The sequence below is a fragment of the Lipotes vexillifer genome, unplaced genomic scaffold (assembly GCF_000442215.2).
Source record: "Lipotes vexillifer unplaced genomic scaffold, Lipotes_vexillifer_v1.1 scaffold109, whole genome shotgun sequence".
Lineage (NCBI taxonomy): Eukaryota > Metazoa > Chordata > Mammalia > Artiodactyla > Lipotidae > Lipotes > Lipotes vexillifer.
This window is the reverse complement of record NW_006790015.1, coordinates 2,002,988-2,025,664: the sequence shown is the minus strand read 5'-3', so window position 1 is coordinate 2,025,664 and position 22,677 is coordinate 2,002,988. Positions and strand designations below refer to the sequence as shown.

Here is a 22,677-nt window from a genome sequence, read left to right as displayed (position 1 = left end):
GGGAAAGAGGGGTAATTCACATTTGGAAGATTAGAGGATAAAAGAAAGTCTATTTTCTTAGATGAACAAGGGTTGATAGTCATAAATGGTTTCTGCAGGTTCTCATGTCTGTGAAGAGCCTTGTGTACCCACTCACTCCTCCATGCCATCTCCTCATGTACAGTCTTTAAAAAGAGATGAAACTTGCCCACAGTGATCTAGAAGTTAAGGTCCCAAATGAATTCTCACAGTGATGGTTCTGACAAGCACCAAACAAAAGGAATTAAGATAGTAGAGGCAGCAGACAAATAGCAATAGAAACTGAGTTAGGCAGTGATCCAATAATTTCTTGCTGTTGATTTTAGTCCTTTGCTCATAAAGAAAATTAACATAATTTTTTTTTAAAACATCTTTACTGGAGTATAATTGCTTTACAATGGTGTGTTAGTTTCTGCTTTATAACAAAGTGAATCAGTTATCAGTTACACATATACATATGTTCCCATATCTCTTCCCTCTTGCGTCTCCCTCCCTCCCACCCTCCCTATCCCACCCCTCTAGGTGGTCACAAAGCACCGAGCTGATCTCCCTGTGCTATGCGGCTGCTTCCCACTAGCTATCTACCTTACGTTTGGTAGTGTATATATGTCCATACCTCTCTCTCGCTTTGTCATAAAAACACATTTGATTATTCTCTTAATAATTTGTTTCTGCTTTCAAGGGATTTAACAAAATTCTTAGATTTTAAAAAACAAACTGTTCACTTCTTGGGAGCAGGGGTAGGTAGACGTTTGGATGAAAAGACATTCATGTTTCATAAAATATCCTTCTTATAGTTTGACTTTTTTTTTGCTTAACATCTCCATGGGCATTTCCATAATGACTTTAAAACAAAACAGAAACCCAATACTCATGTTTGGAAATACAACAGGTTTCTGTCATTGAAGAAAAATACAAATTCTTACTTCATTTATAGACTCTTTGCTTTTTGGTGTAGATTTCTTCTGAGTCTGAATTTGAAAGCAGTGAACTTGAATCAAAAGTTGCCATGAAAGTTACCTGTTGTCAGTGACTGCAGCAAGACCAGCAATATCTAAGATGGCAGAGCCCTCGGTGGAGCGGGCGGCCAAGGGCTTGCTGGGGTTGTGAGGCACGGAAGAGCCCTCGTGGGCCAGCACGCCTGTGCCAGTCATCCTCCACAGCTGAGAACGCTTCCCTGGCTCCTGTTGGGCAGAGACAGCAAGAGCCATCAGGCGCAGCCACGGCTTCATACAAGGGCTTCAAGAGCTTCACACAGGGCTGAATGAGTTCTCAAGTAGGGACTGTACTAAGATTATGTCAACGCTTAATTCAAACTTGCACTGCTGTCCATCTCTAGCTGCACGTCGGATAAAATATGCTAAACTCTTGAACCAAACAACCCAAAATGACAAATAATATAAATTTTTAAAATTTATCTTTTTCATACACTTAATATTTTCTGAGCAAACCAGTTAGTCGAGGTTCAATCTAATCCCCTCCACTAGCTACACCATGTTAACTGCTATTCCCGATGGCGGCCCTCCAGTGCCCTTACCTAAAAGAGTGACCCAATTATATAAAGTACGTATGATATTCTCAGTATTTGGTCTTTGGTTATCCTCATAACTGGCAGACAACCAGAATTTACCAGAGCTCTCCCCATCTGGCGTTCATAAGGGAAGCATACTACATTGATGGTTTCCAATTTCCAATTTACTGGGTTTACTATTAAGTGGATTGTATTCAAAAGTTTTACCAGATTGATTGCTATTAATTCTAAATACATTTTCTCTTAGGAGTGTTTTATAAGCAGTACTTGAACTTCCAGGTCAATCCATGAAAGTCTGTATAATCCATTATATGTAAGAAGTAATAATAATAATAGTAATAACACCTCCTGAATATTTACTGTGTGTCAGCCACTGATCAGTGTGAGTTACACATAGTAATTCATTTAATCCTCGTAACAAGCCAGTGAGGTATATATACTATTACTGTTCTTACTTACAAATGAAGAAGTTAAGTCCGAGTGAGATAAAGAAACTTCACCACGGTCACATTAACTAGTAGGTGGTAGAGTGAAGGTCTGAATCCCTGCAGTGTGAGTCCAGGGACGATGTGCTTATCCACTTTGCCATACTACCTTTCTAACACAATCCCTATAATTCCACTTCAGTAACACCTGGCCATTGAGAATACTCTTTCTATGGGAATGTATACTCCAACTAGACCTGTCAGGATCACATTCTGGGTACCACAAACGCATCCACACGCTGCCCCGCGTTGGAAAGACAGCTTTTGCAACAAAGCTGTCAAAGCTGCATTAAAAGCTAACAAAGTAATATGAATGCTGGACTCGAATGCCAGGATCTGAAATCCAGCTGCCTCATTTACTAGCTAAGTGACCCTGGATAAGCTACTAAATTTCTCAGAGCTCCTGTTTCCTGATCCTGTCAAAGGGGGAAATTAAGCTACCTCTGAGGGTTCTTGTGATAAGTGTAATAAATACAAGGCACTTTCAGCACGTACTTGGCACAGGGTTAATGCCTCGATAAATGTTTGCTATGTTATCATGATCACATCCCTTCACACAGCACATTATGTACAGCATCCTAGTTGATTCCTCTCACAAACCTGGGAGATAAGTGGGAAAATGAGGCTCCGGCAGGAATGTGAAACACCAGATATCATCACCTTTAAGTGGCAAAGCCAGAACTCAAATCCAGAAGATATGATGCTCTTTCTTTTTTTTTTAAATTTTTACTTTATGTTGGAGTATAGTTGATTAACAATGTTGTGTTAGTTTCAGTTGTACAGAGAACTGAGCAGAGCTCCCTGTGCTATACAGCAGGTCCTTGTTGGTTATCTATTTTATTTATTTATTCATTTATTTTTTATCTGTTTTAAATATAGCAGTGTGATGATGCTCTTTCTACCGTGTGCTAATGCCTCTTGTACCTGTGAAAAGAGATGAAACTGAGCTGCACTTCTCCACCCGCAATCCCCACATGCTTACTTCTCTGTTCACAGTAAGAGAATACATCTATCCCTAGCACCAAAACCACACGGAAAAGCATCTCAATTTTCCCGGAGGTGTTCCAGATCGGGAATCAAAGCACAGACACCCAGGTGAAATCAAGTTTTCATACATGGATTCCTCTATTGCCTGCCCGTATGTGCAGGCTCATCATCACTGGAAACTACCCAAACCTCCATTTAAAAACCCAAGATCCACCATTCTCCTTCCAATTCCCTTCCCCTGCCCCCTTTCCTCACAATTTAGTCCTAAAACCTTGAGGTGAGACTGAGGGAGGGAGAAGGCAATGGGGGCTGTGTGAGGGTAGGTGGGTATATTGTGGTGGCCCGGCCCAGAGTGGGATGTTGAAACCCAAGGTGGGTGCTGACCCATATCGAGGGGCTGGGGAGGCGAGCCTAGTGTGGGTTGTCAGAGACAGAGACAGGTGAGGAGGGAACTCCTGCAGGGGGTGAGGTTGGATGGGGAGCTGCCCAGCATGTGGAGATCAGGACCCACGCCAGGTAACAGGGTGTGTCCACACTCGGGGTGGGGGGGGGGGCACAACTGTGATGAGAGAACATGGGTTACATTCACGGGAACTGATCAAATTAATAAATACATCCTTAGTGTTGGATGAGGGAGTTACAAATATGAAAAGGGAAAAAATTACAATGAGCTTTGTGATGTTGGACTGGAATTAGAACTTAGTGTGAACTGCTGGTTCTTAATACACAGAGATAGAGAAATCTGTTGAATATATAAATACATATATAAGATATATGTATGCATATGCACATATGTTATGTATATACGCAGATACAGTATGTGCCGTGTGTGTGCATATATACGTCACGTATATATAAAATCGCTAGGTCTGTCCCTTGAGAGAGTCTGGGAACAGCGACACCACAACAGCAACAAGGGCACCTAGTGTACATATCTTAAGTTTCTAAATTCCATTCTCTAATAAAAGGAATCAGGGCTCCTCAAAGAAGTGGCAAATTCCGGGAATGCTGCAGGGAAAGTACAAAATGAGCCCAAAATAACTTGCTGTGTCAGAAAGTATGAAAGTGCTCAAGGCATGAGGGGGCATATGTCAAAAGGACACAGAAGGTTAAAGGCACTCCCACTGGCCAAATATGAGAACTGAGGATAAAAATAAATCCTGACAGTAACAGATAACACAGTGAATAAAACAGGGAGCCATGGGGACATACATAAAGCTACAGACTGAACTGTGCCCCTGCAAAATCCTTATGCTGAAGACCTAACCCGCAGTTGCGATGAAAATGGGGCCTTTGGGTAATAATTAGGCTTAGATGAGGTCATGAGGGTGGGGGTCTCCTGATGGGATCAGTGTCCTTAAGACACCAAAGGGCTTGTTTTTTCCTCTCCCCTCACCCCTGACCCCACTCTTCCTCTGCCATCTGAGGACACGGTAAGAAGGCTGCAGTCCACAAACTAGAAGAAGGGCCCCCTCCGGGAGCCGACTTGGCCGGCACCCTGATCTTGGACCTCCCAGCTTCCAGAACTGCGAGAAATAAATTCTCATTGTTTAGTCTATATTATTTTGTTCTGGAAGTCCAAGCTAATACACATGCATGCATGCATACACACATACATAGAAAACTTGATGAGGAACAGGATATTTACAGAGTCTCAAAGCACCTCTCCACAAAATATTTACTAAATACAAGGGAAAAGTAAAACTTCCTTCACAGTGGAGAAGGCTGGCAGACACCACCTTAAGCAAGTGCTAACATTAACATCACCAGCAACAGGACAAATCCACTTTACAGAATTTCTACTAACTTTTCTGTAAATTTGAGATTCTTTCAAAACAGAAAGTAAAAAAAAAAAAAAAAATCCCCCAAAACAAACAAACAAAAACCTAACAGGTCAACCTTCTACTCTTGGTTTCTAATTCAAGCACATAGGTCCATTTCCCAGTGCCAATTCAAAGAACACTGCCTAGTTTTAGATGTCAACGTAACTCACTCATCACCTTCCCTCCCATTTACCGGTTTTCATCCTCATCAAGTGAAATGACAACTGTGAAAGTGTGTAAATTATAAAAATTTTATTTAAAGTATTTTTTGCTGCTTAATTAAAACAAGTCTGTTTTTGTCTACTTAACAGACACCAGCCCTTGGAAATCCCATGTATGTATATTATTAGTGTTTTGCCAATCACACCTGGTGATCATACTCCACTGATAAATCATCTTTCTCTTGAGTTGGTTTTCATTCACTCTAACATCCTCACTAACTTGAACATTTCTTTGAAGGTCATCTGCATCATTTCCAAGGGCTCTTCTATTTTTTTCCCCAATTCCTTGATTTCTGTCAGACTCTTATTTTTAGATTATTGCCTTTCAAAATTCCCTTTTTCAAAATGTTCAATAAAGTCTAGAAAATTGTTTACTTTCAATTACTACATCTCATGGTCTCTTTACTCATCACCATTCACAAATCTTACTTCTAAAATGTATCTAACACATAAACGCAATCTTATATAAAAGAATGTGATAACATTTTAAGCAAATTTGAATTATGTGCCTTTCAACTGGTATGATATAAAAACACATGTAGAAGTACTGGTTGAGTGATAGATGAAGAACCTTGAAAACATCAGGATAACTGAAAGAAGCCCTTCATTAAAGACCACTCATATATTGACAGAAGTCCAGAACAGGGGCATCTACAGTGACAGAGAGTAGATTAATGACTGCTTAGGGCTGGGACGTAAGGAGAATGCGGGGGTGATAGCTAAAGGATACAGGGTTCTTGCTTGAGGTGATGAAAATGTTCTAAGATTGAGTGTGGTTAGAGTAGTACCTACTGTGGATATATTAAAACCCACTGAATTGTATACTTTAAATGGGTGATTTGTATGGTATACGAATTATATCTCAATAAAGCTGTTAAAAATACAAAACTGAATTAGAAACACATGTATTAAAGTTTCATTTGATGTGCAAAACCTGAAATAATTTGAGTCTATCCCCCATTAAAAATGCAGTAAGAGTTGTACAACCTCAAAGCCAAATGAGTCATAAACCACCTACATTACTGCCACACATGATAGCACTTTAGTTGATTAAAGGGCATCCTCTGTCAGCATTAGGGCCACTTAGCTTGGAAACACACAACCTCTGTCAGGGTTGTTTTTGGATTATATGATTTATATTATGCAAAATTTTCCAGAACACACCCCTCAGGTAAATGGTTTCAAATAATTATAGCTGCTGATCTTCCTCCTCTTAAAGTGATTTCTGCACCTCTGTGTTCTCAAACAACATTCATTTTGAGTCTGAACTATTTATTACCAGTCTTCCTGTCAGTCACAACATTTCTGGTCAAACTTTACTCTTTCTCTCAATATCTAGGTCTATTAGCATAATCATTTCATAAACTAACTTGAAAAGAATGTTGGCATACAAAGGGAAAAAACTGTCAGTGTGATAATTTTTCTACTGAGTTTAGGGAAAAGCAGATTAGGGGAGTCTTACAACAGAAAGAGTAATGAAAACGACAAGTCACAAATTTGAAAAAAAATAAATTCAAGAATTAAGTTCTTCGAAAAGGTATCAAAGATGAGAAGGGCTTGGAATTCCTAGAGCAGGCGTCATGGGACAGTGGGGAGAACAACAACTGGAGCAGTCAGGACGCCCAAGTTCCACCTGAGCACGGGCCTAGGTCTCTGCTTGCTCATCTGCAAAACGACGGGGTGGACCAGGTGGCCCCTGTCCCTTCCAGGGCTAAAAATCTTTTCTTCTAAACTCCAAGTTCTAAGCTCTCTTACCTTCTTCTTTAAAATGACTCTCTGTGTCTTCGGTGAGACATCCAAGACGAGCTCTGCACAGGTAATGGCTCTGTTGGAAGCCACAGGCCGTCCTGTCCCCTCCTGTAAACTAGAATTGAAGAAACAGTAACAATCATAATACACACACACACGTATACACGTGGACTCACACGCGTATTCATGTACCCATAAGCAAATGGCTGAACCTCCACCATAAAGAAGATAATTCTTCTTTAATCATAGAAGAAAAAGCCTGACTCAAGCTGCAGAAAGATCAAGGTTGTGCTGTTTACCTGCACAGTTCAAAGATTCATTTGTCAGAAGACATACTCTGACACTTCCCCTCTCCTGATAATTTCAGTGGCTTAAAATTCAGACATAAAAGGATGACTATATATCTTTAGAGACAAAAAAAACAAAAACTAATCCAGACATTCCAAGGGTCCAAGAATTAGTTCTACTGTTTGCCAGGAAGATGATCAGAATTATTGCATCCCCACGTCTTAGCAAGAAATCAGAAGTCCCTTTAGGATGAAAAGAAAACAAAGGGTTCATAATCACCTTCCTCCAATTCCACCTTGTTGTGTTTCTCTATGGCTTAAGAATACTAAGCTTTATGGAATGTTGCAGCCTAACTACACTTTAGGGTATTTCAATGAGATTTTATTTAGATTATCCTCCTGTTTCCACTAATCTCTATCATCAAAAAATGGACTGAAAAATTCCGAGTTAAAAACCAGTTTTCATGATATCAAAAGCACAAGTGACCAAAAAAATTTTGACTTCAACAACATTAAAAACTTTTGTCCTTCCGAAAGACATTACCAAGAAAGTAAAAAGACAATCCACGGAATGGGAGAAGATATTTGCAAATCGTATATCTGATATGGGATTTGTATCCATATTATATAAGGAGCTTTAAAATTCAAAAAGGCAAAAAAATCTAATCTAAAAAATGGGCCAAGAATTTGAATAGACATTTCCCCAAAGATATACAAATAAGGAATTCCTTGGCAGTCCAGTGGTTAGGAGCCACTGCTTTCAACGCCGTGGCCGAGGCGGCCCGGGTTCAATACCTGGTTGGGGAACTAAGATCCCGCAAGCTGTGCGACATGGTCAAAAAACAAACAAACAAACAAAAAAGATACACAAATGGGAATAAGCACATGATAAGATCTTCAATATCATTAATTATTATGGAAATGCAAATCAAAACCGCAGCGAGATAACATTACCTATTCAGTAGAATTACTACAAACAAAAAAAAAGTGGAAAATAGGGCTTCCCTGGTGACGCAGTGGTTAAGAATCTGCCTGCCAATGCAGGGGACACGGGTTCGAGCCCGGGTCCAGGAAGATCCCACGTGCTGCAGAGCAACTGAGCCTGTGCGTCACAACTGCTAAGCCTGTGAGCCACAACTACTGAGCCCATGTGCCACAACTACTGAAGCCTGTGTGCCTAGAGCCCGTGCTCCACAGCAAGAGAAGCCACCGCAATGAGAAGCCCGGGCACCGCAACGAAGAGTAGCCCCCGCTCACTGCAACTAGAGAACGCCCGCGCGTAGCAACGAATACCCAACACAGCCAAAAATAAATAAATAAAATAAATTAAAAAACAAATTTTTTTTTTAAGTGGAAAATAACAAGCACTGCTGAGAATGTAGAGAAACCGGAACCCTTACACATTGCTGGTGGGACATAAAATGATTCAGCTCCTGTGGAAAATAGCATAGCAGTTCCTCAAAAAGGTAAACATAGGGACTTCCCTGGTGGCGCAGTGGTTGAGAGTCCACCTGCTGATGCAGGGGACACGGGTTTGTGCCCCGGTCCGGGAAGATCCCACATGCCGCGGAGCGGCTGGGCCCGTGAGCCATGGCTGCTGAGCCTGCGCGTCCGGAGCTTGTGCTCCGCAACAGGAGAGGCCACAACAGTGAGAGGCCCGCGTACCGCCAAGGTAAACATAGAACTACTGTAGAACCCAGCAATTCCACTCCTAAGTATATATTCAAAAGAATTAAAAACAAGTACTTAAACAAGTACATGTATGGGCATGCTGATAGCACTGTTCACAACAGCCAAAAGGTAGAGACAACACAAATGTCCATCAAAGGAAGAACAGACAAACAAAATGTGGTACAGGCACACAATGGAATATTACTCAGCCATAACAGGAATGAAACAGTGATACATGCTACAGTGTGGATGAACCTTGGAAACATGCAAAGTGAAAGAAGCCAGACACATATTTTATGATAATTTATGTGAAATATCTGAAATAGGTAAATCCTGAGAGACAGAAAGCAGATTGGTGGTTTCCAGGGGCTGGGAGAAGCGGTTTAATGGGGGAGTCACTACTTAATGGGTTTGGGGTGATGAAAACATTTTGGAACTAGATAGAGGTGGTGGCTGTATAATATCACGAATACACTAAATGACATTGAACTGATGATCACTTTAAAATGGTTAATTTTATGGTATATGAACTTCACCTCAATTTAAAATAAAACAAAACTAGTCTCCTTCCTCATCATTAGTTCTCACCAAAAATGCAAAGAAATAGGATCTACTGCACTTCAAAATAGGGTTCAACCCCTTAGCACACTAAGATTCCCAGGAACTTCTCTTTTTCTCTATCCATATCTGTTCAACCCATTAAATTTGTAATTCTCCATTAGGATTCTTCAGTTAAACAGCTTAGTAACTACTGGAATTTAACATAAGAAAGTAGAGAGAAAAACATGAATAGCAACCAGATTAAGGACTGGTTTTTCAGGCACTAAAACCTTAAGCATGTCATACTGTTGAGTGCCATAATCTTTAAAAAGAAAGAAACACACATGACTGACTTAATTAAAACAAGATAAGCATCTCAGCACCATCATTATCAAAAGAGAACTGTAATAAACAAGGAAAAAAAGGGCTATTCTAAGCAAAGATGCCTATTCAATTCATTATTAGTGAAATCTGGAGTCTAGATAGCCGAGAGAGACACTGCACAGACTCAAGAGATGATTTTCCGGGCCTCAGGCACACACAAAAATATTTCATGAGCAAAATTATTCAGAACATTTTGCAAAGAAATATGACTTTAAATGCCCTGTTCACCAGGTGACTTATATTTGGAATGCTAAAGATCAGGCTATCTTCCCAGTTTCTTCAACTTTAAAATTGGCCCTGTAACCAGCACAGAAACAAACTATATTTATGTGTTGGTGGAATGACTACTTTTGAAAGCCTAACATTTTGAATCTCTACGTACCTATCTCTGTACCAATCTAACAGAATTAGAATAAGCTCACTATTCCTCACCTGACTTTTCTTTCTAAATACAACTAACTAGTCAGACAACAGTGAAGATTATAATTCTAAGGCAACTGGAATTACTGTCAAGTTAAACTCCTCTGCTTGCCTTTAGGTGACTATTAAAAAGACCTTTAAGTGTCTGCTTCATCAGAATCCTCAATGGAAGAGGAGAGTCAGAATGGTGACTTGAATAATTATGGATGAAGATTAGTCAGTTTCAAATGAGGAAAGAGGTAAAACAAAAAATGGCTAGAAGTTTAAAGCAAGAGAAGTTTAAGACATTATAATAACAAAGCCTTAAGGGAGTTGTTAGATACTAGAATGGATTATTGGGGATAGATTATTAAAAAGAGAAGAGTCTTGCCTTTTTGGATAAATTTTACTCTAGCCAGAAGACAAGGGTTTACACTAAAGACCTCTCAAGATAGAGCCTGAGCCTAGGATTTGGTAAAGAATGGAAGGAATCTTCGTTCATCCCTTAGCCTCCTGAGAACTGCTTAAAATTTAAAACCGGTTAATAATTAGAGTTTTCTGCTTTACGAACAGTAACTTCACTCAGAATTACCCAGAGAACGTATACGTGGCAGCGACGTAAATGAAATTTTCATAATAAAGCTGTCGGTTATCCTGGAAATCATTCATGTTGCAGTTGATCTCAGAGGAACCTGCCCCTTTAACAGTCAGAGTGATAAAAGGTGGCAGGGTGGGTTCGTCCCAGGCATAATCCAAGGAAGTCATGGGCTTCACTTCAGTTCGGAGCCTGGGTTCAGCAACGCCATGCTGAGTGAAGACAACCGGGACCTACGGTAAGGGCGGAGAGGATAAAGAGGACTGTCAGTCAGAGCGGTGGTACTGGAAAGTTATCAGTGCCTCCTAGGTTTAAGTCCCAGATCCTTCCCAAATGAACCCTACACAGCGTATGACCACAAGTGAGGCTCATCATGTGGCCTCTTCAAATGCCTTTCTAATCATCTTCAAAACTGCAAAAAGCCCACCAATTAGACATGGGCCACAGCCTGTTGGGTAAAGGGTTTTGAGAAGCTCTGCCACGCCAAATACCTAGAGGAAGCTTCTCTGTCCTTTCAATGGCATCTAGTCTACCCTCAACCCCCTGGGATACACTCTGAACAAAAATTTTGGAATTCAGCTATGGAAAGTCACATATTTTAAGATGTAAGGCATAATTTAAAATAGAATCTAATGATTTCCATCTTGGCTTTACTTGGAAGATTCATAAAAGAGCTCACTGTAACTAAGCAACAGGAGGAATGCCCGCCCATTCTACCGGGCATCTGTCAATCTGATTCTGATTCCTCTCTCTCTCTGTTTATATGCAAATGTCTACAGAGAGCACCATGCCAACCAAACTATCTAGACAAGATAAGTTCTGGGGACTGAGAAGTCCCTTCTGGACAAGGCTGCCCAGCAATCAAAATAACCAGCAGAAACCACCTCCCAGTGGTAAGATTTCTAAGATCCTGTACAGCTTCTTTTGAACCCAAGTTTAAAATGTACATCATCATTATCTTAAGGGCAGTACAGATTCCACCTTCCCGCATATGAAACAGCCAAACTGGCTCTCAACTCCCCTTGATACCTTAGAAAAGTTGTCAATTCGGAAAGGAGGGGGTAACTGATCTGTATCACTAAAGGAGATCCTATAGGTAGCTCCTCGAAGAGTAATTTCCACACGCAGGAAGAAGCATTTTCCCAGAGTATCTCTGCAGCAAAAGGAAACAAAAGAGGCTGCATAAAATGGAGGGAACGAGTTCCAGTTCACATTCTCCTCATACTTCTCATGATCACCACTGTGCGCTCTCTGATCACATTAAAAAACTAGAAATTGACAGTATAATCACACAGTAAAAAAGAATTCATTCAAGCAACTTGGAACAGCACGCCGTAACTGTATGAGATCTACAAATTTTACTTAGGGTTTGTTTTGGGTCCTAGCGTCAGTGCAGCAAATGAGTAAATGCTGGTTGAACTACATAAAATTGTTAATATTAGACTACTTTTGACCTAGAAAAGAGGAATTTCACACGGTTCAAACTAATATATTGATGTTATTGATAAACAGGGTTTGCATTGTAGGGTGAGGGAAGGTGAGGAAGAATCCTGTGGAATGGAGGTACCAGCATGTGATCATAATTTACAGGGGTGTTGTGGGGGTGTGGGGGTGTATGTGTGTGTGTGTACTTAAATACAGATAAACCACTGGAGAGAATGGAAAGAAAGCTCTTCCCTAGGGAAGAATATCAGTTAATAAATGTAGAAGAAATGAGAGAACCAGAAAATCACCATTTTGCAACCACCAATGTAATAACTGATTCAGGTAAGAACCATCAAACCACTGAGTGAAAGGTTTTGGGGAAACAGAACATACACACAGTCTCAAATTAACCCCCCAATGGACTAGTCCTGTTTACAAAGAAGAAAAGGTAACTTCACAATACAGAGACCTGGTGGACACCACCTAAACCAAATGATGATCGAATTTAGCAACATCAATAACAGGACCAACAGACGTCACAGGCCTCCGGATGTGATGCAGTGGGAAACACGTACCACCGCAGAAGCAGTATTCTTACCAAAAATGTCTTTGGCCCAAATTTTTCTTTTTTCTTTTTTGGCCCAAATTTATATATAAAAAACCATCAGAAAAATCCAGAAAATAAAACATTCTACCAGACACCGGCTTGGACTCCAAAAATGTCAACGTCAATAAAGACAAAAAGGGAAAAGTGAGACTATGACTATTCTAGATTAAGGGAGGTGAGATATACCAGCCAAATAAAATGCATGATCCTTCACTGGGTCCTAGATCTGGGCAGGAGGGTTGCTATGAAGGACATTTTAGAGAACTATTTATTTAAAAACATAATCAATATTAAATTTCTTCAGTGTGTAATGATAGGTAATAAAGTTTTTATGGCTGGAGTATCATGATGACTTCACATTACTTTCAAATGGTTTGGGAAAAAAAGTGTATGTGTGCACGTGTGGAGAGAGAACAAGAACAGACCAAACGTTGAAATGCAGGAAATCTAGGTAAAAGAGGGGTGCCTTTGTACTACTCTTGTAAGTTTTCTGTGGGTTTAAACTCTTTCCAAATGAAAATGTGGGGAAAGTAAAGGAAGGAAACAGCTGGCCCAGGTCCCTGCTCAGTCCCTGCTTAGGGCCACACACTGAAACTATTTCAAAAGGATCAACAAAGGTACGCAAGCCATCCTTCTCCCCACCCTCCACACCTTTTACTTCCTTTTCTTCTTTTTTTAAGTGACGATGAGTAACTTTTTTGTTTAATTCTGAAATGGCTTCACACCACACAACAGATCTGGGCTGCCTCCACCAAGGCAGTATATAAACCAATGGTGGTTTCAGCTGCAGAATTCCTCACCTTCCCCTGCCCACCCCCACCACAAAATCTTGTGGGGCAGGGGTCCCCAACCCCTGGTCCTCGGTGGACGGGGCCGCACGGCAGGAGGTGAGCGGTGGGAAAGCGAGCGAAGCTTCATCTGCCGCTCCCCATCACTCGCATTACCACCTGAACCATCCCCCCACCCCACCGTCCGTGGAAAAACTGTCTTTGATGAAACTGGTCCCTGGTGCCAAAAAGGTTGGGGACCGCTGTTGTGGGGAACATACGATAATACTACCAGATAGGAGTTCTGGTTGAAGTAGGGATGAGGGCATTGGAGCCCTGCCCACCTTGCTCCCTTGACCTGTAAAGTCACCTCCTTAGACCCCAATGGCCCCTAGGAACATAGCTGGAAAACCACTATGCCAGAAGCAATTAACTCTAATAAGGGGGGCCAGGGCAAAGGATAATTAAGAAAGGCACATCATCAACAAAAACAGAAACAAAGAAAAACCTCCGATAATGCATTTTTTCAGTCAAATATAAATACTATTTTGGATCATCTATTATTAAATTAGCCATTTTTCTGTTCCCTTACAATAGTGTTCTCCATAGAGAACTAACCATAAGGTATAAACGATTAAATATTGCTTCTAAATGTGCTGAAATAGCACTGATTTCGGTGTCTTTAGCTTCAAAAAGCATTTGATGAACAAAATGAAAGAGGACAGGAATAAATAGAAAGTCATCCCATGTTCACGGATTAGAAGACTTAGTATTGTCAGGATGTCAGTGCTACCCGAAGCGGATCTACAGATCTAACACAACCCCCGTCAAAATTCCAAGTGGTTTTTTTTTCCCCCAGAAATAGTAAAATTCAGATGGAATCTCAAGGGACTCCAAATAGCCAAAATAGTCTTGAAAAAGAACAAAGATGGAAGTCTCACACTTCTTAACTTCAAAACTTATTACAAAAATACTGTAATTAAAAAAAATGTGTAATACTGGCACAAAGATAGAATACGAATGAATAGAATAGAGAGCCCAGAAATAAACCCTCACATACAGGGTCAACCAAGTTTTGACAAGGGTGTCAAGACCATACCATGGGGAAAGAAAGTCTTTGCAACAAATGGTGTTGGGAAAACTGGATATCCACAAACAAAAGAATGAAGTTGGACCCTCACCTTACACTAAATACAAACATTAACTCAAAATGGATCAAAGACCTACATGTAAGAGCTAAAACTATAAAATTCTCAGAAGAAAACGCAGGGTTTGGGAACATAACACTGGATTTGGCAATGATTTCTTGGATACGACACCAAAAGCACAGGCAACAAAAGTTAAAACAGTTAAGTTGGACTAGATCAAAATTAAAAACTGTAAATCACAGAACACAATCAACAGAGTGAAAAGGCAACGTATGGAATGGGAGAAAATATATGCAAATTATGTATCTCATAAGGGGTTAGTATTCAGAATTATAAAGAACTCCTACAACTCAACAACAACAAAAATAATTCAAAAATGGACAAAGGAGTTGAATAGACATGTCTCCCAAAAAGAGGTACAAACGTCCAATGAGCACATGAAAAGAAGTTCAACATCACTAATCATTAGGGAAATGAGAATCAAAACCATGAGATACCACCTCACACCCATTACTATCAGAAAGGCAAAAAATAACAAGTGTCGGTGAGCCTTGTGTGCTACTGGCAGGAATGTAAAATGTAAATGGTGAATGTAAAAATGGTCCTACTGTATAGCACAGGGAACTATATTCAATATCCTGTGATAAACCATAATGGAAAAGAATATGAAAAAGAATGTAGATATATATGTGTAACTGAATCACCATGCTGTACAGCAGAAATTAACACATTGTAAATCAACTATACTTGAATATATATAATTCCACTGCACTAGAGTGAAATAAAATGTAATAAACTATCACCAAAAAAAAAAAAAAAAAAAAGGAAGTTCTGACACAGGTTACAACATGGATGAACCTTGAGGACATTATGCTAAGTGAAATAAGCCACTCATAAAAAGACAAATATTGTATGATTTCACTTATCTGAGGTACCTAGAGTAGTCAAATTCATACGGAAAGGAAAACAGCAGTTGCCAGGGGTTAAGAAAGGGAAAAAGAGGAGCAGTTGTTTAATGGGTACAGAGCTTCCATTTTCCAAGAGGAAAAGAGTTCAGGAGATTGTTTGCACAACATGAATGTACTTAACACTAGTGAAGTTAAAAATGGTGAAGATAGTAAATTTTATGTTATGTGCCTGAGGCCCACAAAATTATCTCTGGGTCTTTATGCTATCTTTCTCATATGGTATGTGTATTTTACCACAATTTTTAAAGTTTAATACATATTTTTTTTTAAGCAATGGATGAAAGCAGAAAAAGAAAGCAGTCATCCTGTACTACTTGAGGCTGACTTTTGTTGATTTTTCTTAACAAGGACCTGAGGGTCAGTGGGTTGGCCAAAGAAGGCCAGGTGATTTACTGAAACCACAACAAATGAGAGAAGAGTTTGTACAATGTGCAAGAATAGACAAAAACATTTATAATCAAAGCTGCCATCTAAATGCTGACAGAGCTGTGGGTAACAGTGAGATCAGTACTACCCCCTGAACATGTGACCTCAGACGATAGCAAGTGCACAATGGTCAAAACTGTCAATGTTCCCTTTAACTCACTGCATCAAAATGTTCACTCCTCCTTGCCTGGTCTTTGCAGTTTTATGACCTTTGAGCCAGAAACATATGTGTGCATTTCATGAAGAGTAGTCTTACTATTTATTACTATTTACAGCTTTATAAATATCTGAAATTTATATGGTATTTATAGCTTACTATTTACATTACTGCACCTCAATTGAGGCTACTTTCTGTCTAAATATAGTCTCTGAACTTACCTCATGTTGATATGGAAGGAATTATTCTTGTTGACTTCAAAGCCCCCAGACCAAATACAATTGGGAACATCCATCAATCGGACACATAACAGCTGATCATAGTCATTCCGAGGCCAATGGAACACCACACTGGAACCAGGAAGGGTGGAAATGTAACCTTCAGGATTGGCTGTTCCCTAAAACACAGAGGATCATTGGCTTTAGTCAAAAGCCAAGTCAAGATGTAAATGCTTACTGAATATCTATCTATTCTGAGCCTTGCCCTCTACCAGGAGCTATTTAGGATACCAAAGGCACAAAATGATTATTCACATCAAAAAACTTAGTGTTAATGGGGAGATAAGCCCTGACATTAAAACTCACTGTGCTATTAAATAAACACTAGTTAATCTTCACAAGCAAGCTGCTTACCTGTCCCCTGGCAAATTCCCTCTGTGCAAATGCAAGCTTGTGAGATGATTTATTATCTAACAGGTAACGGGGAGCGAAGATTACCATACAGGTGTCGATATATCGGCCTCGGCCTTTCTTGACATCAATACCTACAAATAACAAGAACCAGTTCCATGAGTTAATCAGAAGGAAAAAAAATTGTGGTCTAAAAAAATTAAATAGCCTTCACAATTTCTCTGAAAAAACAATTGTAGCACCCAGAGAGTCTGTCAAGCCTCCTAAGAATGGAATGAAAACAGCAACAGCACTCAAAGTATTATACTTTATTCCCATTTAGGCCTTAAAAAGTCTCCATGGCAACATCAATGTTCCCATAGTTCCTAGCTTCTTCATAAAGTGTGTACAACTATGACAACAACTAAAACACACAGGTGTTCAGTTTGGTTTCCATTTATAAAACTAAGACAGGGACTTCCCTGGTGGCGCAGTGGCTAAGAATCCGCCTGCCAATGCAGGGGACACAGATTCAAGCCCTGGTCCGGGAAGATCCCACATGCCGCGGAGCAACTAAGCCCGTGCGTCACAACTACTGAGCCTGTGCTCTAGAGCCTGCGAGCCACAACTACTGAGCCCACGTGCCACAACTACTGAAGCCTGTGCGCCTACAGGCCGTGCTCTGCAACAAGAGAAGCCACTGCAATGAGAAGCCTGCCTGCCGCAAGGAAGAGTAGCCCCTGTTCACTGCAACTAGAGAAAGCCCGTGCGCAGTGATGAAGACCCAACACAGCCAAAAATAAATAAATTAAATAAATAAATTTATTAAAAAAAAACAACTAAGACAGTTTATGTGATACATTTCTGCTTACACATGGGACACAAAATTTCCTCCTAGAGAACCTGCCCCTTTTACAGCATATCCTAGAAATTTCATATTACTTAACTGGCTTCTGCAACTGCCCTGAACTCAGCTGACTCTTCTAGTATTTTCTTTACGCCCACTGCCCAAGAATCCAGCTCAAACATAATGCTAGATACTACAGAATTTATTCCTTCATAAAATAAATGTTTTCAGTACCTACTAGGTACTGGAAAAAAAAAAAAAAAAGGCAAACAAAACACATACCAAGGAAAAAAAGACACAATCAAAAAGAAATCTCAAAACACCAGATTCCAAAGAAAGAAAGAAAAATGAAATAGCACTATATTCTTAGAAACTCTGCTAACAACTTTTAAAAATACAAAACTCAGTGGATGAATTAATTCATTCATTCAGACAATGAATAAAGCAACTATATTCAAGGCATTGGGCTGAGCACTGGTTATAAAATGATAAAAATGTTTATGGTAAAAATAATAAAAATAATAACAGTTATTGAATTCTTAATACATGCTACACCCTCCACCAAAGGCTCATCATTTAATTCTCATAACAACCTCTTATGAGTTAGGTATTTTCATTCCTTCATTTTTGCAGATGAGGAAACTAAGGCAGGGAAAGCTGGGTAACTTGCCCTGGGTCACGCAGCCAGTAGGTGGCATAGCTGGATTTAAACCCAGGCAGCCTGCCTCGGGAGTCTTTGCTCACATCGTGACGGGACATATACAAGGACCCTACCAGTAGTCAACAAGTATCAAGAGACCATAAAAAGAGAAGAGACCTTAGGATATGACAACTAGGTGTCCTGGATGTTCCAATGTAATTCCAATTATAAATATTCTGATCTGTTAACTCCCTAATTCACTTGTACTGCTGTTCCTTTAATTTAAGTCTCAAAAATAGCTGAAAGACTGAGCAAATCACAGAAACAAAATCACTGAAACTCTGTATGAAGCAGCCTTTGCCTATTCAATGGGTGGAGCAAAAAAATGTGAGGAAAAAGTAAAGAAAATTATCCTCAGCTGGAGGATCAGATAAACTTGATTTCTTCTATTAAAAGTCTTAATGTCAACTTTAAAGTAGACAGCTTCCATGTCAAGGGAGCATACATGCAAATTCATGTTTAAAAAAACAAAAAGCTAACTCTACTTGGAAGAGAGTCAAACACTTAAACATATCACTGACTCCATGGGATTCAAGGTAAACAGCTAAATGATACCATCTCAATTTTTTCTTTTATAACACAACTCTTTACATCGACACTGTCCAAAACAGCCACTAGTCATACATGATCACTTATACTAACTGAAATGAAATGAGAAATTCAATTTCTTTGTCACACTCACCACAGTTTTTAGTAATGTACTCTCAAGTGCTCAGGAGCCACACGTGGCTAGTGCCTCCTTATTGGACAGTACAAGATAGAACATTTCCACCTTCCCAGAGAGTTAAATGGTTTCCCAACATTCAATACTAAACAGTGCTTTGAGATCCTTGGAAATTATACATGAAAGGAACGATGCACTGCTAACATTTTAAACCTGAGACACATTTAAATCAAGTTTGTCTTAACCCGTTGGAAAATCTTTTGCGTGTTCCGGGTGGCCACGAGGCAAACAGGTACAGCATCCTCCCCTTCCCTCACCACCCCGCCACGTCCAGAAGCTAAGCTAGTTAGGGCCTTCTAATTACCATAACCACCAAGTGCATTTTATTATATTTTTTGCCTCAAATGTGGACACCCCAGTTGTAATCCTACTTCTAACAGACTTCCCCATTTATCTGGACAAGTCACTTAACCTCTCTCTGCTTCAGTTTCAAGTAGAACAATGCTTCTTACCCTCTTAGGGTTTGCAAGTTTTAATGAATGCGTGGGAAATGCTTGGAGGATAAAAAGCATTCTAAGTGTTCCTATTATTCCCATGAAAAACAAGGATTCAAGCCAAACTGATACTCTCCTGACACAGGTGAGTCTGAAATTAAACAGAGCCTCAGACCTCAAAAGGGCAGTGTTCAGGTGGCTCCTTAGATCCCTAGGAGAATAGATCTGTGTTGATATCAATCTAGCATTCAGAGAACAGATACCTGACCCAATGCCAAATGAGAATATCAGCACTTGCAGCGAAGCCAAAATGTATGGCCGACTTATCCCTCCAAGCCTGAAGTCATCGGCCCGTGGTTCCGATTCTCCCGCTGCCCCAAATATAACCCACCAATGTTATAGATCAGCCCTGGGCGGTTTCCTTGCTGGATGACTCTCAAAGCTCGGACGCCACTACCACCATCCAGCGAGAAGCCCTGACACCAGCCCGGCATGCCTTCAGGATGAATCCCCCTTCCGATTCTCATCGTGCAGCTGTGGAGCAGAAAAGCAAAGATGTATACATTCATCCATAAGAAAGTCTTATCTTCCTGTTCTAACCAGGAAGCACTGCTGTGGCTATCAGCCAAAATCAGAACTTGAATACTGACTCTTCCACATTCTCATGTGATTCCCAAACACAGAAAGGCAATTAATCAGTGGTCAAAACTCTATCTTAGAGGCAGCCACAGTTCAATAGTGTGTAAAAATGTACTGACCTCCACAACTAAATGCTTTAGGAGAAAACATTATGATTCTGTGAGCATAAGACAGGAGGAAAATGCTACAGTATCCGAAAAACAAAGATTCAAAGCAAACTGATATTTTCCTGACTCCGCAATACCCTGAACATATGAGAGAAGTGCATACAGAAGATGCAGACAGTGGTACATTCTTTCAAGGGCCTGGTACTATTGTAACAGCAAAGCACCATTTAGTTGGTCAGCGTCCTGTCATGGATCCTGGAAACATAATTCCTGAATGTGTGTTCCAGCTCTACCACTAACAAGCAATGTAACCTTGGGCGGGTAACTCTTTCTGAGCCTCAGTTTCCTCATCTAAAAACAAAACAAGATTCCCTGTGCTGCCTAATCTACTGAAATGTTGGGAGAATCAAATGAGATAGTCTACGTGGAAATGCTTTGGGGACTGTGATTCCGTACATAAAACAAACTGTGTTTCAAACGTCAGGTCCTGGATGCTGACCACGTCAAGTGGCTGTTTGTGGCCAGCACCCTGGTCAATCCTCTCCAGACTCCAGCAGCAGCCCAGAGTCCAGCCCTCCCTGGTAGATGCATCTGTATCCACTGGCATGTACTACTCCCTAAGCCCTCCTGTAAGTTTGCAGCACATTTCTACAGATAACGGGGTATGGAATATTAGCAGTATCAGATACACTTAAGTATTTTTGGATTAAGGCTATAAATCAGAAGACCCCTGTAAAAAGCAGAATGCCAAAACCAAGAACAAACGTGAATTAATGCTCTACATGCAACGAGTGCTTTGAGATCTTGAAATGGCACATTTTATTTCAACAGAAAAAAAGATGGACTTCAAAAGCTTACACAAAACGACCTGGACTGGATTAACAGGGTGGAGGCTCTACCAAAGGGCCATCCATCTCCCGTCTGAAGTCAGCTCCTCTGCCTTCTCTGAGAGCTTCCAGGGGAGACAGACCGTGCAGAGAAGAGAACATGTGGGTCTCTCTCCATCAGCAGAGTTATGAATAGAAGCGCTTCAATACACGGAAGATAAAACTGGCTTTCATTATAAACCAACCAAATGGTTTATTTTCAATATCGAGTAACACAGAAATTAGATCTGAAAAAATCCCATTAAGTCATGGTCCTGTTCCCCTGCCAAGTCAGGATTGTTATCTACAGTATATTTCTACTTACACGGATCTACTAGAGCCTCTGCTAATTTCTCCCTTCCCTGGGAGCTTACTTCCCCTTCCCATAGATGACTGCACTCACAGGCTTGGCTGCTCTTTGTCAGCGTAGCAGAACAAGAGAGGGCTCAGGCTCCGGGCCAGCTCATGCTCTTCAAACTGGCCTGCAGCATCCATTCTTGCATTGTCCTGTCTGAAGATCAGTGGGAGCCCTTTAGGAAGGAGGGGGAAAGTTTATATCAATCCCAGCCGGTGTACCCAAGACACATACAAATAATAAAAGGAAAAAAAAATCATCAAGGGGGAAAATGGTGAAAACTGAATTTATTTAGTGGGCTTGCTCAGTCGTTGTCCAAAAGGCCAGTCTTGACCATGATTAAGCACTTCTTATGGAAACAGGAAAGTAAGTTTAGCAGCTTATACTGTTGAGGTAATCTGTTTGCATTGGCTCCATTTAGTTAGCTGAGCAGATAAATCTGAATTCCCACGACCAACTCCAAAGGCCTACTTGAGCACCCTCTGTACGTACCTGTTTTGTTAATCAACCAATACGGAGCCGAAATGAAGATCTTTAAAGATCCTTCTGCTCGACACACGATCCGGATGGTGAGGTTCAGCTGCCGCCGGTTGATGTCATAGAGCCTCATTCTTACCATATAGTTTTGGGTTCCAGATGGAATAAGCAATTCTTTACAGAGTGGAAAATTTTCCAATGACACCCCTAAAGAAGATACAAGCTATTGTCTTTCAGGGTTCTCACTTTAGTTTGTCAAAACAGTCCACAGCCAAACTGAATTGGATTGCTCTGGAAAAATCAATAACCACGTATTCAACTGGCAAAAATCTCATTAGAATGGCCATCTTCCTTTAGCTGGGGTGAGAATAAATATGGTCTAGAAGTCACACTAGGGAGTCTGAACTGCATAATAATTCGAAGAATGAAAGTACCCAAAGGTTATCAGTAACAGCTCTGGTATTAAGAGTTTACTATACCTCAGGCTTTCGGCGGGGTGCCTGAAACCCAGTAAAGGCAAGTAGAGAGTAAGAGTTAAGGTTTTCTGCAGCCTCCCTGCCTGGATTCAAATTCCCAGTCTGCCCTCACAGCTGCGTGATGTGTGGCAAGCCATTTAACCTCACTGGGTCCATCTGCCAAATGGGGATAATAAAAGTATCTACTTCTCGGGCTTCTTATTAAAAGTGACGATCCACAGAGAGCATGAGTGTGAAGATGAGGAGTGCTTGGTGT

General features: G+C 40.5%; 1 protein-coding gene across 1 annotated transcript in view; it reads right to left on the bottom strand.

Annotated features, from left to right (window-relative positions):
* VPS13D (vacuolar protein sorting 13 homolog D) overlaps positions 1 to 22,677 on the bottom strand; it is a 242,824-nt gene that overhangs the window by 116,438 nt on the left and 103,709 nt on the right. The window contains exons 46-54 of the mRNA XM_007463189.1: positions 21,961 to 22,152; positions 21,517 to 21,643; positions 19,893 to 20,035; positions 16,821 to 16,951; positions 16,410 to 16,585; positions 11,720 to 11,843; positions 10,688 to 10,923; positions 6,821 to 6,929; positions 1,039 to 1,202 (exon numbers count right to left, since the gene is read on the bottom strand). Coding sequence (XP_007463251.1) covers positions 1,039 to 1,202; positions 6,821 to 6,929; positions 10,688 to 10,923; positions 11,720 to 11,843; positions 16,410 to 16,585; positions 16,821 to 16,951; positions 19,893 to 20,035; positions 21,517 to 21,643; positions 21,961 to 22,152 — 1,402 coding nt within the window. The remainder of the gene's footprint in view (positions 1 to 1,038; positions 1,203 to 6,820; positions 6,930 to 10,687; positions 10,924 to 11,719; positions 11,844 to 16,409; positions 16,586 to 16,820; positions 16,952 to 19,892; positions 20,036 to 21,516; positions 21,644 to 21,960; positions 22,153 to 22,677) is intronic.